The sequence below is a fragment of the Macaca mulatta genome, chromosome 14 (assembly GCF_049350105.2).
Source record: "Macaca mulatta isolate MMU2019108-1 chromosome 14, T2T-MMU8v2.0, whole genome shotgun sequence".
Classification (NCBI taxonomy): Eukaryota; Metazoa; Chordata; class Mammalia; order Primates; family Cercopithecidae; genus Macaca; species Macaca mulatta.
In genome coordinates, this window is record NC_133419.1 from 119702210 (window position 1) to 119716093 (window position 13884).

At 52.5% G+C, this 13884-nt stretch overlaps 2 protein-coding genes across 10 annotated transcripts; one reads left to right on the top strand and one right to left on the bottom strand.

Moving 5' to 3' along the window:
• Positions 1-343: 343 nt before the first annotated feature.
• TRAPPC4 (trafficking protein particle complex subunit 4) lies at positions 344-5470 on the top strand. Its single transcript, NM_001257449.1, has 5 exons — positions 344-579; positions 756-930; positions 1985-2088; positions 3603-3729; positions 5132-5470. Exons 1-5 carry the CDS (start codon positions 405-407, stop codon positions 5208-5210), a joined length of 660 nt encoding a protein of 219 aa, NP_001244378.1. The 5' UTR covers positions 344-404; the 3' UTR covers positions 5211-5470.
• A 995-nt stretch (positions 5471-6465) lies between these two features.
• On the bottom strand, positions 6466-13000 carry SLC37A4 (solute carrier family 37 member 4). Of its 9 annotated transcripts, none has more exons than XM_015115883.3 (10): positions 12938-13000; positions 11367-11709; positions 10326-10558; positions 9760-10003; positions 9053-9211; positions 8719-8804; positions 8084-8197; positions 7807-7872; positions 7305-7443; positions 6466-7190 (listed from the first exon to the last, which is right to left on the bottom strand). In XM_015115883.3, exons 2-10 carry the CDS (start codon positions 11512-11514, stop codon positions 7024-7026), a joined length of 1356 nt encoding a protein of 451 aa, XP_014971369.3. In that variant the 5' UTR covers positions 11515-11709; positions 12938-13000; the 3' UTR covers positions 6466-7023.
• Between the last annotated feature and the right edge of the window lie 884 nt (positions 13001-13884).

Consider the following 13884-nt stretch of genomic DNA (forward strand, 5'->3'; position numbering starts at 1 on the left):
GGCGGAGGAAGTCCCACGGCGAAGTGCTCGCCCTCTAGCCTCAAGAGGAAGACAGGAAGTGAATTCTAGTTCCCAAGCCGCACCGCCTAAATACCGCGCCAGGTTGTCGGAGTCCGGGCTAGTTGTGACGCAGTACTGTAGTACTGTTTTCCGGCACTGATAAACGGAAAACAATCCACCAGGTCTCGGCAACTAACTTTCCGGCACTACTTATGCCCGAGCGTGTCGCTCCCAATGCGCAGGCGCCGCAGGTGCCGCAGGTGGCGGCATGCAGGGCCTGGGAGGAGGAGGAGGAGGAGGAGGCGGCGGCTGGGGTGGGGCCGGGGGCAAGTGCTGTGATGCGGTTCCGGGGAGGGGCCTTCGGGTAGCGGCCGAATGACAGTTTCCGAGCGGTAGCGGCAGTGATGGCGATTTTTAGTGTGTATGTGGTGAACAAAGCTGGCGGCTTGATTTACCAGTTGGACAGCTACGCGCCACGGGCTGAGGCTGAGAAAACTTTCAGTTACCCGCTGGATCTGCTGCTCAAGCTACACGATGAGCGTGTGTTGGTTGCTTTCGGCCAGCGGGACGGCATCCGAGGTGGGCTAGGCTCGGGCCGGAGGCGGGGGGTGGGGGGGGGGGACGGGCCCCAGTGCTGCAGAAGTGGGTTGGTTGTAGGTGCCGGGCTGGGGGAAAGGGGGTGGTGTCGGGTCTCTTGTCCCCGCGGCGGAATCCCGGGGCTGCAGTTTCGCTGACCGTTAGCTTTACCTCTGCAGTGGGCCATGCGGTGCTGGCCATCAATGGCATGGACGTGAACGGCAAGTACACGGCCGACGGGAAAGAGGTGCTGGAGTATCTGGGTAACCCTGCTAATTACCCGGTGTCCATTCGATTTGGCCGGCCCCGCCTCACTTCTAATGAGAAGCTCATGCTGGCCTCCATGTTCCACTCGTAAGTCCCCCGTCTCCTGAACGGCAGCGCTTGTAATTTGTCTACTTTTTCTTAAATCGTCATTTTGGTGTTATGAAAAACGCAACCGATCCAGATCTAGATTTTAGGTAATAGTGGCAGTGGTGTCATTTTTTGTGGGGGGGGAGAGGAGGGGGCACGGAGTATCGCTCTGTTACCCAGGCTAGAGTGCAGTGGCGCGATCTTGGCTCACTGCAATCTGTGCCTCCCAGTTTCAAGCGATTCTCCTGCTTCAGCCTCCCGAGTAGCTGGGATTACAGGCGCGCGCCACCAGGACCAGCTAATTTTTGTATTTTTAGTAGAGACGGGGTTTTTGTTTGTTTGTTTGTTTGTTTTGAGACGGAGTCTCGCTCTGTCGCCCAGGCTGGAGTGTAGTGGCCGGATCTCAGCTCACTGCAAGCTCCGCCTCCCGGGTTCACGCCATTCTCCTGCCTCAGCCTCCCGAGTAGCTGGAACTACAGGCGCCCGCCACCTCGCCCGGCTAGTTTTTTGTATTTTTTTAGTAGAGACGGGGTTTTGCCCTGTTGGCCAGGCTGGTCTCAAAACTCCTGACCTCAGGTGATCCACCCGCCTCCGCATCCCAAAGTGCTGAGATTACAGGAGTGAGCCACTGCCCCCGGCCGAGGTGTCATCTTACTTAAAGTCAACTTCTCTTCGCTGAGCCTTAGTTTCTTCATATTTAAAGAAAGCCAGTTTAACTAAATGATCTTAAAAAATCTTTTCCTGCTCTCAATTGTGGTATCAGATGTGCCAGCTTTTGCTTAAAAGCACAAGCTTAGTAAGCGCGGCACACATTCCTAGAGTAATCATTGTATCCAAAGTTTTAGATGTAAAATGTCTTAAAACAAAGTATGAATGTAAAATATTCACAGAATTCAAATAAACTTAAAAATTTTGACACTATTGCCAGACAGTTCACACTACTTCTCCTGACTGTCCCAAGCCATAACGTTAACTCCTCAGCAAATAGGGACACTTCAGTGGAAGTTTGAGAAGCACTCCTGCCTTAGAGCAACTTTGCCTCCTTTGCATATAGGCTGTTTGCCATCGGCTCCCAGCTGTCTCCTGAACAGGGAAGCTCAGGCATTGAGATGCTGGAGACAGACACATTCAAATTGCACTGCTACCAGACACTGACAGGTATGCATCTCCACGGAGGCCAGAGGAGTGTGATGGAGAAGGTGGGGAAGAGACACTGACAAGTTTGCATCTCCAGGTGGGCCAGAGGAGTGTGGTGGAGAAGGTGGGAGGAGGGGATTGACCAAAGACACCTTTGGTAAGCAGGAAGAGGGGGTATACTTTTCCTGGCACAATTCTTTTTTTTTTTTTTTTTTTTTTTCTGAGCTGTTTCACTCTTGTTGCCCAGGCTGGAATGCAGTGGCATGATCCGCCTCCTGCGTTCAAGCGATTCTCCTGCCTCAGACTCCCAAATAGCTGGGATTACAGGCATTCATCAACATGCTCGGCTAATTTTTATATTTTTAGTAGAGACGGGGTTTCTCCATATTGGTCAGGCGGGTCTCAAACTCCTGACCTCAGGTGATTGCCCACCTCGGCCTCCCAAAGTGTTGGGATTACAGGCATGAGCCACCGCACCCAGCCCACAATTCTTTTTTTTTTTGAGATGGAGTTTCACTCTGCCACCCAGGCTGGAATGCGGTGGCATGATCTTGGCTCACTGCAGCCACCACCTCCTGGGTTTAAGCAATTCTCCTGCCTCAGCCTCCCAAGTAGCTGAGACTACGGATGCCCACCACCATCCCCAGCTAATTTTTTGTGGGGTTTTTTTGCTTTGTTTTGAGACAGAGTCTCGCTTTGTCGCCCAGGCTGAGTGCAGTGGGACGATCTTGGCTCACTGCAGCCTCCGCCACCCAGGTTCAAGCAATTCTCCTGCCTCAACCTCCTGAGTAGCTGGGATTACAGGTGTCTGCCACCACGCCCAGCTAATTTTTGTATTTTTCTAGGAGAGATGGGGTTTCACCATGTTGGCCAGGCTGTCTTGAACTCCTGACCTCACGTGATGCACCTGCCTCAGCCTCACAAAGTGCTGGGATTACAGGCATGAGCCACCGTGCCCGACCTTCCTGGCACAATTCTACAGACACATCTGTTTGTTTGTTTTGCAAATACAAAACCAATATTTAATCTGAAACTGATTTTGTGCATGCCACCCAGCATGTTCAGCACAGGTTATCTTGTGTTCAGATAAAACTCACCTTAATGCTAGCCCTGTTGCATGTACTTTGGAAGGTGTTAAATGTCTTTCCAAAATGAAATGTGAAAGCCAAATGGATATGACCTTTGGATTGCGAGTGTCATTGCTTCACCCCTTAATTTACTGAAAACTGCCTGAGTTTGTCCCTTGCCTAGCAATGTTTCTGCTGAGGGACTCCAAAACTGTTAGTTAGTAAGTGGTAGAGCTAGAACTCAAAGCTTGGTCTTAACCAGTTGGGTGACATAATAAAGTTACTTCCCTTCTCTGGTCTCATCAGTAGATTCAAAGTCTTGCCTTTCCTGCATTATGTGGTAAAAATAATAAAATTAAAATGGGCTTATAAAAGTGTTTTGCAAAACTGAAAGTACTGTACAAATACAGAATGACACTATTTGCTCCAGTGTCTACCCTTTGGTAACCATTCTTGGTCTCTCTCCAGGGATCAAGTTTGTGGTTCTAGCAGATCCTAGGCAAGCTGGAATAGATTCTCTTCTCCGAAAGATTTATGAGATTTACTCAGACTTTGCCCTTAAGAATCCATTCTACTCCTTAGAAATGCCCATCAGGTAAGTGGCTCCACTTCTAGATACTGGTTAAAGCCTCCTTGCCCCAAGCCTCCTTGCCCCTCCCTGTGTGCTCTGTCCAAAGTTAGTTGAAGCATAGTAGAGTATTACTTTGTTTGTTTTCGAGACGGAGTTTCGCTCTTGTTGCCCAGGCTGGAGTGCAATGGGGCGATCTTGGCTCGCCGTAACCTCCGCCTCCCAGGTTCAAGCGATTCTTCTGGCTCAGCCTCCCGAGTAGCTGGGATTACAGGCATGTGCCACCACGCCTGGCTAATTTCATATTTTTAGTAAAGACAAGGTTTCACCATGTTGGTCAAGCTGGTCTCGAACTCCCGGCCTCAGGTGATCCACCCGCCTTGGCCTCCTACAGTGCTGCGATTACAGGCGTGAGCTACTGCACCTAGTTGAGTATTACTTTTAAGTAAGACAGAAGGACAGGCCGGTGGCTCACATGTGTAATCTCAGCACTTTGGAAGATGGGGGGGTAGGATCACTTTAGCCCAGGAGTTTGAGATCAGCCTGGACAACATAGACCCCATCTGTACAAAAAAAAAAAAAAATTAGCCTGGTGTGGTGGCAGACACCTGTAGTGCCAGCTATTAAGGAAGCTGAGGTGGGAGGATTACTTAAACTCGGAAGGTCAAGGCATCAGTGAGCCATGCTCATGCTACCGCATTCCAGCCTGGGCAACAGAACAAGACAGTGTCTCTAAATAAATAAGACAATCGCTGGGTGCGGTGGCTCACGCCTGTAATCCCAGCAATTTGGGAGGCCGAGGCGGGCAGATCACTTGAGGTCAGGAGTTTGAGACCAGCTTGGTCAACGTAGTGAAACCCCACCTCTACTAAAAATACTGAAAATACAAAAATTAGCCGTGTGTGGTGGTGTGCACCTGTAATCCCAGCTACTCTGGAGGCTGAGGCAAAAGAATCACTTGAACCTGGGAGGCAGAGGTTGCAGTGAGCTGAGATTGTGCCACTGCATTCCAGCCTGGGTGACTCTTTAGAGAAAACAGTCTTTCCTTGGGGTTTATGTCATTTTTTTGGTTTTTGTTGTTGTTTGTTTTTGAGACAGAGTTTCACTCTTGTCACCCAGGCTGGAGTGCAATGGTGCGGTCATGGCTCACTGCAACCTCTGCCTTCTGGGTTCAGGCGATTCTCCTGTCTCAGCCTCCAGAGTAGCTGGGATTACAGGTGCCCGCCACCATGCCCAGCTAATTTTTATATTTTTAGTAGAGACAGAGTTTCACCATGTTGACCAGGCTGGTCTCAAACTCCTGACCTCAGCTCATCCACCAACCTCAGCCTTCCATGATACATGTTGTTCTTCAGGCAGTTTCCCCTGGCTTAAGTGAGGAGAAAGCCTCAGGCCTCACGCTTTTTTTCCCACCTTGGGCCTGGCTTAGGTGTGAGCTCTTTGACCAGAACCTGAAGCTAGCCCTGGAGGTGGCAGAGAAGGCTGGAACTTTTGGACCTGGGTCATAGGCTGAACCTGTGATGGACCCCCAAATTCTGAGAGTTCCTGCAAAAGGAATACTGCAGTGGAAACCCCAGCAGCCTTGTTAGTGCACTGGAAAATGGGAGAATGCGGACCCTGAAGACAAAACTGATTCCTGAGCCTTAACACTGTGTTCTTTCCTTCTGTATATACCATGGTCTTACTTTCCAGCTCTGTGTGGATTTATTTTTGGAGGAGCTAGGTCCATAAATGTTGTAATAAATATTCCTTTGATCTTGGTGTTTGCTCTCTATCTTAATCGATGGTTTTGGGGGAAAGGTAAAGGAAGGGAGACAAAAATGGTGAGGGAATTCTGGGAAGATGATTATGTTCTAGTAAAAAACATAACAAATATGTGTTCATTAAATAAATGAATATAAGATTTTGAAGCATGAGCACTGGATCTAGTCCCAGAATTGCTGCTGATTTCCTGGGGTCCTGGGGTGGTGGTGGCCGTGGTGGTGGCTGTTATAATGATGATGATAGGCCGGGCGCGGTGGCTCAAGCCTGTAATCCCAGCACTCTGGGAGGCCGAGACGGGCGGATCACGAGGTCAGGAGATCAAGACCATCCTGGCTAATACAGTGAAACCCCGTCTCTACTAAAAAAGTACAAAAAAACTAGCCGGGCGAGGTGGCGAGCGCCTCTAGTCCCAGCTACTCCAGAGGCTGAGGCAGGAGAATGGTGTGAACCGGGGAGGCGGAGCTTGCAGTGAGCCGAGATTGCGCCACTGCACTCCAGCCTGGGCGACAGAGCGAGACTCCGTCTCAAAAAAATAAATAAATAAAAATAAATGATGATGATGATGGAACATATATCAAGCACTTACAGTCAGGCATTCCTGCTTTATCTCACTTGATCTTCACCCTAAGTCCAGGGGGTACGTTCTGTTACAGATTTAGCAGACTTTCTGCCTCAAAGTTTCCAAGCTAGTTACTGACAGTATGGGTTTGAACCTAGGCTTTCTGACTACACACTCAGTAAACCACTGTTACATTTCCTCCCTCCATCAAGTTATTTCACCTGTCCACAACCCAATAGCTTTATCTCTAAAATAGTCATTGAACTATTCAATGTTCAGGTGAAGGCAGAGGAGGCATGAGCTTTAAAGGAGTCCATCTACACTTCAGCTTCCCGATTCCAGGGAAATGAAGTCTTTCCCTTTTGGGGTGGCAAGAGCAGGTATCAACAGTATTTCCCAAGGAAGCTGTCTCACTTTGAAAAAATGAATCACTGACAGTGTTCAGTATCAAATCTAGTTTTAATCTCCTATAACAAGTCATCTTTTCTTCCCACCTATACCCAACTGCGCCTAGTGGTACAGTGAGAGTGATAGCCGCCTCTCTTTCCCTGGAGTCTGAGGTATTGGCAACAGCTGTCGCCCACTGCTGTGAGGACTTAGGGCCCAGCAGAAGTCAAGGGCCATTAGTGCCCTGCAGCTGCAGGGATAGCCTCACTTCAGGTGGGGATGGGGTAGGATGGGGACAGGATGGGGCCTAGGAAAAGAAGAAGGGTACAGGAGGCTTCCTGACTGCAGAAGTTTTCTGTTTGTCTGAAGGCAGGAAATAGGAGCTAATGGAGTCTAAGGCCAAAGGTTATCTTTTAAATAGAGCATAGGACCGGGGAAACTGGGACCTCACTAGCCACTGATAGCTTCCAGCGCCACCTGGGTGAGGGAAAAGGCGCAGAAATGGAAAGTGAAAGGTTCAGGGCTAGCCAAGCAGGCCCCGCCTTTTCTCCCCCCCACAGCGTGCAGGGGGAAGGCCACCGTGGGATGGTGCTCTGGAACCTGGACTCTCTTCACTCAGCCTTCTTGGACACTCGGCCCATCTTGGTGCGGATGTTTCGTAGGAGGAAGAAGGCAGCTGTGCTGGCTGCACAAATCACTTCAGCCACCCAGAAGGCTGTGCTCCAGCTGTAGTGCTTGGCAATGGTGCTGAAGGGCAGCCCAGCCAGAAAGCCGCCCACTGTCAGGAGGAAGGGGATGAACCTAAGCCAGTGGTGCTAGCTCCAGCTTCTCACTGGTTTATATGCAAAGCACGGGTCAGGGTGAGGGAGAGACTCTAGAAAGTAACACTTACCATTGGCCATGAGTCCCACAATGGCGTGGGAGGTGCCACACAAGTTGGGAGGGGCACTCTCGTTGGCTATGACTCCAAACAGGGCAATGGGACCATACGAGGAGAAACCAAATACAGCTCCCAATACCAGGATCCAGAGCTGCCAAGGGCAGAGTGGAGTGGCATTCAGAGTTGGAAAGCTGACCTGCCTGCCCACCGCTGCCAAAGCGAGGAAGGAGGCTTGGTCCCCAGGAACAAACGGGAGTCATAAAGGGACAGTAAGTAAGTGACCCTTTTCCTCCCACTCCCCAACACAATTGACAGTACAGAGCTAGAGTAGCAGATGCCACATTGAGCAAACCCTGGGACCTAGGTGGGCAAGGAAAGGAGGTACAGAAGTCATCCCTCCGAGCTAGAGGCTGTCCTCAGGATTCACACAAATTGGACTGGCTAGGGGTAAGGCAAAGGGGTAGGACAAAGGTAAGACAGACTAGGAGAACAACCAGAGATATCTTTAAGGCACCTCATGCTCTGTAAAGCCTGTGAGCTCTGCGAGAGGGTGAAGAGCCGGAGTCCAGAAAGCAACGTCCTAGAGGAGCACAGGGAAGAAAAGAAAACCAGGCCCAGAGTGGAGGAGGAGAACCCAGACACAGAGAGGAACGGTCCAATCAGAACTGAAAAGGGAATCTGAGAGGCAAAGAAAAGATTGGCCCAGGCTACAGCCAGGAGAGGAAGAGAGAGTCAGTGGCCCTTGCCTTCTCTCCTTGTGCCCTGCTGTGAGCCAGGCCTTTCTTAATTACCTTGGGGGAGTCAGTGGTCACTGTTACCCGGAAGAGGTACATGGTCACTGTCATGCCAGCCATCATGAACAGCAACAGCCCATGGCGAGGGTTCCCGTAGATGGACTGTCCCGCCTATGGATACAGTCCCGGCAATGTCACACCCTCAGAACAGGGCAGAGAACCCCCATCCCTGGACTCTGATACAGCAGGGACTCTGCTGACAGGTCTTTGGCAATCCCACCTCAGTTCTTGGCCCTGGGCAGCTCTGGGAGGCCCTGGGACCTGCTCATTACATTCTGAGGCCAAACTCCACAACATCCCTTCCTCCCCCATGGGGCAGGTCTAGGACACGTGCTGGGGAGTGCACCTAGTCTGTTCCCAGCCCGTTTTCCTGGGGCTGTGGAGAAACCTATAGCTAAGTTAAGAAATATTCTGGCTATCCTTCACATCAGTTAAAATTCTCCCAAGAGCCTTACCTCCACAACTGTAGGAAAGCTAAGACCAGCCCGGAATCGTTCCCTCCTCACCCGGTCTAAACCAGCAGATGCCAACCTGCCTGTGCCCTGGGACTCCCATCTCTCCAGTGCCTGTCTCAGCCATGCTGTGAAGACTGAAAGGGGCCCTCCTCCTTCCTGTCCCTTCTGCCCACTCACCTTTGCCATGGCCCGGTCTGACAGGTAGCCAGCTGCGATGCTGCCTACAAGGCCCCCAACTTCCAGGGCACTCATGTAGGAGCTACCTGCAGTGGGGAGTTGTGGTAGGAAGAGGGAAGGGAAGGGTGGGAGGGTGTTACACATTGGGGTTGTCCCACAGTGGCTTAAACCTGGAGAGGTACAGGGTTCCCATGGGTGACTGGCCATAGCTGCCTGAGTAGTGCCCGGCCTCAAAGAACAAATAAAGAGGATAAAGGGAAGCAAGGCCTGAATTTCCATCCCCTGCATTGGTTCCTGCTCCTTATGCTCACCCTTGTCCCCATGCTCATCTTACCTACAAGGGCTGACTGTCCTTTCTCCTGGATAAGGAAGAACTGGCCCCAGTCAGTACAGCAGGTCTTTACTCCAAACACCACAAGGTAACCAGTGGAGAGCACCCACAGGTAAGGGGATAGCAGCAGCTGCTGTAGGGTGCTCTCCTCCTTCAAGGAGCCTGGAGGTAGGAAGAGGCTGGGTGTCAGGCTCGGCTCTGACTGCTCTCCCCAACCTGAGCCCCCAACATTCATTAACCAGCTACAGGGGCAGAGTCCATCTGCACAGCCAGGATCAACGTGAAGGGTATTCCCTCACCCCACTGCTCTCCTCTCCCCTTCTCCTCTGCAAGCTCAATGAATGAAAGAGAAACAGGACCAGGGAGGACCAAGCCACTTAAGGACCAAGCTCAATGAATGAAAGACAAACAGGATCAAACAGGCCTAAACCACTAAAGCTCATGATTCTATCTATCCAGGACAGGGAAGTCTGTGCTGTTGTGAGGAAAGGCCAGAAAATAACATGAGTCACAGCTCTTGCTGGCTCTGCCACTTGTCCAGTATTTAACTGCCTCTTGGGATGGAGTTTTGCTCACTCCCCATGCAGCCTTCGTTACCACTCCTTCCCCCACATCCACTGACTAGCATAGGACCAGGCAAACGCCTAGTCTTCAACAAAAATCTGCCTGCTGAATGAGTGCCCCAGTGGTTGGCTTGGGTGGGGGCTTACCCTTCTTGCCCTTAGAGGGTGTGGGGTCCAGGTTGCGGAGTCCGACATCAGCAGGTTCATTGTGGATGAGCAGAAGACAGAGGAAGGAGACAACCACACACAGTGCCCCAGACAGGGCCAGCGTGCTGCGCCAGCTGTAGCTCTGGGCGAGGACGGTTGCCAGGATAGGGCCCAGCCCTCCAGCCAGGTTCATGCTGGTTGACAGGATGGCCCACCAAGTGCCAAACTGAGATGGCTCAAACCACTGTGGGGCAGAGAGCAACCACATAGGTGCCCAGCCTACTGCCCATGTTGAGGGTGGGGTCAGGTGGGGCAGCCCTAGAAGCTCACATTACAGGGAAGAGGGAGAGGGCGCTTCTGTTTGGCAGGGCAGTTCCCTCCTCTGCCACCTGATCCCACCACTCTCAGCCTCCTAAAATATCTTGACAAGCAATAGGAGCTGGCCAGGAACTGCTCAGGAACCTGCTCTGGGTTGGGTATGGAGGTGGTGGGTAAGAAGGGGCGCTCCCACATGCTCTTTAGGCATCCTCTATGACAATCCAAACAGGCTCTTTGGAAACACTCACCTTCCTCAGGACCTTCCCACATGGGGGCCAGCCCAGCCCCTGGGCCAGGCCATTAAGGAACCAGAGGGCAGCAAAGACAGGTACTGTGGAGCTCCAGGAAAAGAATATGTTGACCAGGCCAACCAGGAGCAGCCCAGAAGAGAAGAGCCAGCGAGCACTCATCTGGTCAGACAGCACTCCACTGACAAACTTGCTGATAGCATAAGCTGCTGACTGGCTGCTGGTGATGAGCCCTGCAGGGGAGGGGAGCAGGGAACAGTATACTTAGGGGTTAGGGACCAGGGGAGAAACACGGGAGCAATGGAAGAAGGCATGGGGTCAGGTGTGTAGGGGTGCCCAGTGGGGTGAGACAGGTTACTTCCCAGAGGAACAGGAGGAGCCTGCGCTGCAATCGGACACTCACACATGGGGCCCTACTACTTCTGCCACTTCTCCTGCCTCACCATCAGCACTAGCCCCAGACTGACCCATGATTCTCAGCTACAGTTGTCAGGGAACAAAAAGGGAGCAGGACATGGCAGCTCCCCATCCCTGGGATTTGCATATGGGATTTCCCACCTCACCCTGGATGCCAACCCCGGGCCTCTAGCAGTTCTGTTGCTCCACCACCCAACATGGGGCGAAGGGCTCAGGATTGGAGTCAGGGAACCTGTCCCTCCTTAAGGGTAGCATGCCAGGCCACATGAAGTCATTGTGCCAACTTTTTAGTTTCCAGTGCTCACAGTGTCAGTAGCCAGCACTCACCCTGAAGCCTCCACATGCACCCAAACAGATGTGAAAACCATGCTCAGAAGCCCCCAGACACTCTCAGAATAAACAGTGCCTCCAGGGGCATGCGCACACACATCCACACACATCAAATAAGCAGCCCTCCTTAGCCCTGCATGCACCCACATCCATGGATCTCAGAGCCTCTTTTTCTGGCACCTGGCCTCTACTGCACAGACACTCCACCCACACGACATGCCCGTACACAAACACCCAGTGTGTCCTGCTGGTTCTGTGTCCCCAGGCCCACCACCCTGCTGTTTCAGGGCTCACCCAAATCATCCTTGTCCAAAGGGATCTCTTCCACCAATGATGGCATGACAAAGGAGAAGGTCTTGCGATTGAAGTAATACAGGCTGTAGCCCCCAAACATGGCCGAGAAGATCACAGTGCGATAATAGCCATAGCCCTGGGCTGCCATGGTAGAAAAGAGCAGGCCCTACCAGCCAAGACGCACAGCCTTTGACCACAGCTCCTGCTTGCCACTCTCACAGTTCCCAGATCTGCTGAGTTGGATTTTTTCTGCTCCCTCCTCCACCCAGCCTCCCAGGCTCCCTTTATAGCCACCTCCTGGACAATCATTAAGCCTGGGGAGGCTCCTAGGGGACCCAGTGTCCTGAGGGAAACAAGAAAACAAGAGATTACTGATCACCAAACTGCAGGGGGTGGAGGAGGTCCCAGAAGGAGGCATGCCTGTGAGCCAGGCCAGCACCCTGTGTCCCCAGGATTTCTGCCTTTACCTCCTCTATCATGTCTGCTTGCCTGTGAAACCAGCTTTGATTAAAGGTTCAACCTAATTACTTTTGTCTGCATGAGCCCAGGGGAGGCAGGGGGGGGATGAGCAGAGATGCCCTCTCTAGCCCTGCTCCCTCAGTCACAGAACCTTCTCATTCATTCATGGAAGGTTTATTAACTTACTAGTTGACAGACACTGCACTTGGCACTAGGTTAGTTTCTACACCCACTCACCACCACCCCAGCAAAACACAAAGTCAGACACACACCCCGTCTACCCCACTTCTAAGCCTTCTAGAGAGGGCCTCAATCCATGGAACTCTCAATCCTTAGCACATAATAGATGTAATTGTTTCCTACAGTTGCCCCCTGTAATTCTAAGCAAAGGGGACCTCCCCAGTTCAGGTCCCACGGTGTCACACAGAAAGCCCTGCTAAGCTCTGATGGGGCCCCACAGAGCTACCTCTGGATCCCCATTACCCTGCGACGTCAGTCTGGGCTTCCTTTGGGCTGGCTGGGGGCTGCAGGGTCTGGTTTCCAACCTGGGGGACGTTGGCAGGGGCCGCAAGCAGAGGGACTGGGCAGCCCGTGGGCGGGAAGGTGCACAACAGTCCCGCCCAGGGCCCCGGCAACATGCCCCGGCTTTTCCGCTCAATTGGTAAAGCAACTGGAGCAGAAGGCGTAGGCGCACGCGGAGCGAGGGACCGCACGTATTCCCCCGGAGGCCCCGCGCTTCTAGCACCCAGAGGCTCAGCCTGGTAGGGGAGGGCCAGGCGGCGGGCGGGGGAGGAGGAGAGGCGGCGGGCTCCTGGCACCTGCCCAGCCCCGTGTCCTCACGCTACTCAGGACACGCGATTGTGCGGCTGGAAACCACGGGGCCGGGGGTGCAGGAGCTGGAGAGGTGCGGAGACCACAGGACTGGCGCCATAGAAAGGGGTCTTGTGCTGGTCAGGGGCAGCGTCTCGGTGCCCCCAAGACCCATGAATTGTCTCCGGAACTGCAGGAACAGCTCCGGGTCGTATCGGAAGTTGGGGTTAGCCAACAATGGATCCCCAAGACCTGAGAGCCCCGCCCTCAGGTGACGCCCCTCCCCCGCATACCGCCCCTACCTGAACAGAGGCAGGAGCCCGAATAGGACGGGGCGGAGCCAGCGAAGGCTGCGCATGCGCGACGAGCGGGGGCGTGGTCTTCTCCTGCTTCTTCGCTTGCCGGCAAGTGGAGTTCTCCGCGCCACATGCCGGGGACATCGACTTACTCCCTTCCGCCGGTCACGCTGCTCCTTGGACCAGCACAGCGCCCCTTAGGGGTTGAGCACGGCATGTCCAATTCTTAAGTGGTTGCATTCAGCAAACCATGTTTTTAGTGAGTGCCCTCCTCTACAAAACACATGGAACACTGAGGTGGATAATCATTGTTCCCAAGTTGCTCACAGTCTGGGAAAGGTGTTGTAAGATAACACAGCATTTTTTTTCTTTCCTTTTTTTTTTTTTTTTTTGAGACGGAGTCTCGCTTTGTCGTCCAGGCTGGAGTGCAGTGGCACGATCTCAGCTCACTGCAAGCTCCGCCTCCCAGGTTCACGCCATTCTCCTGCCTCAGCCTTCCGAGTAGCTGGGACTACAGGCGCCCACCACCACGCCAGACTAATTTATTGTATTTTTGGTGGAGACGGGGTTTCACCGTGTTAGCCAGGATGGTCTCAATCTTCTGACCTCGTGATCCGCCCGCCTCGGCCTCCCAAAGTGTTGGGATTACGGGCGTGAGCCACCGCGCCCGGCCCACAATTTGGAATTTTAACTTGTGGTTTGATCGTTGGGGACAGAGACGGGGCCCAGACTAAATATCAAATTCTAGTCCCAGACCCACAGCATTCTAACAGTGTGACCTTGGTTAATTACTATGAGCCCCGGTTTCCTACCAGCCTGGTAGGTCATTGCAAAGACTCGACAGATGATTTAGATAAGAGCTCAGAAATTCTGTAAGAGTTCTCAACAACAGTGGTTTTCACTGATCCCAGGTAAGAGTTGTGAGGAGTAACAGTAGTGATGCTATTTTACAA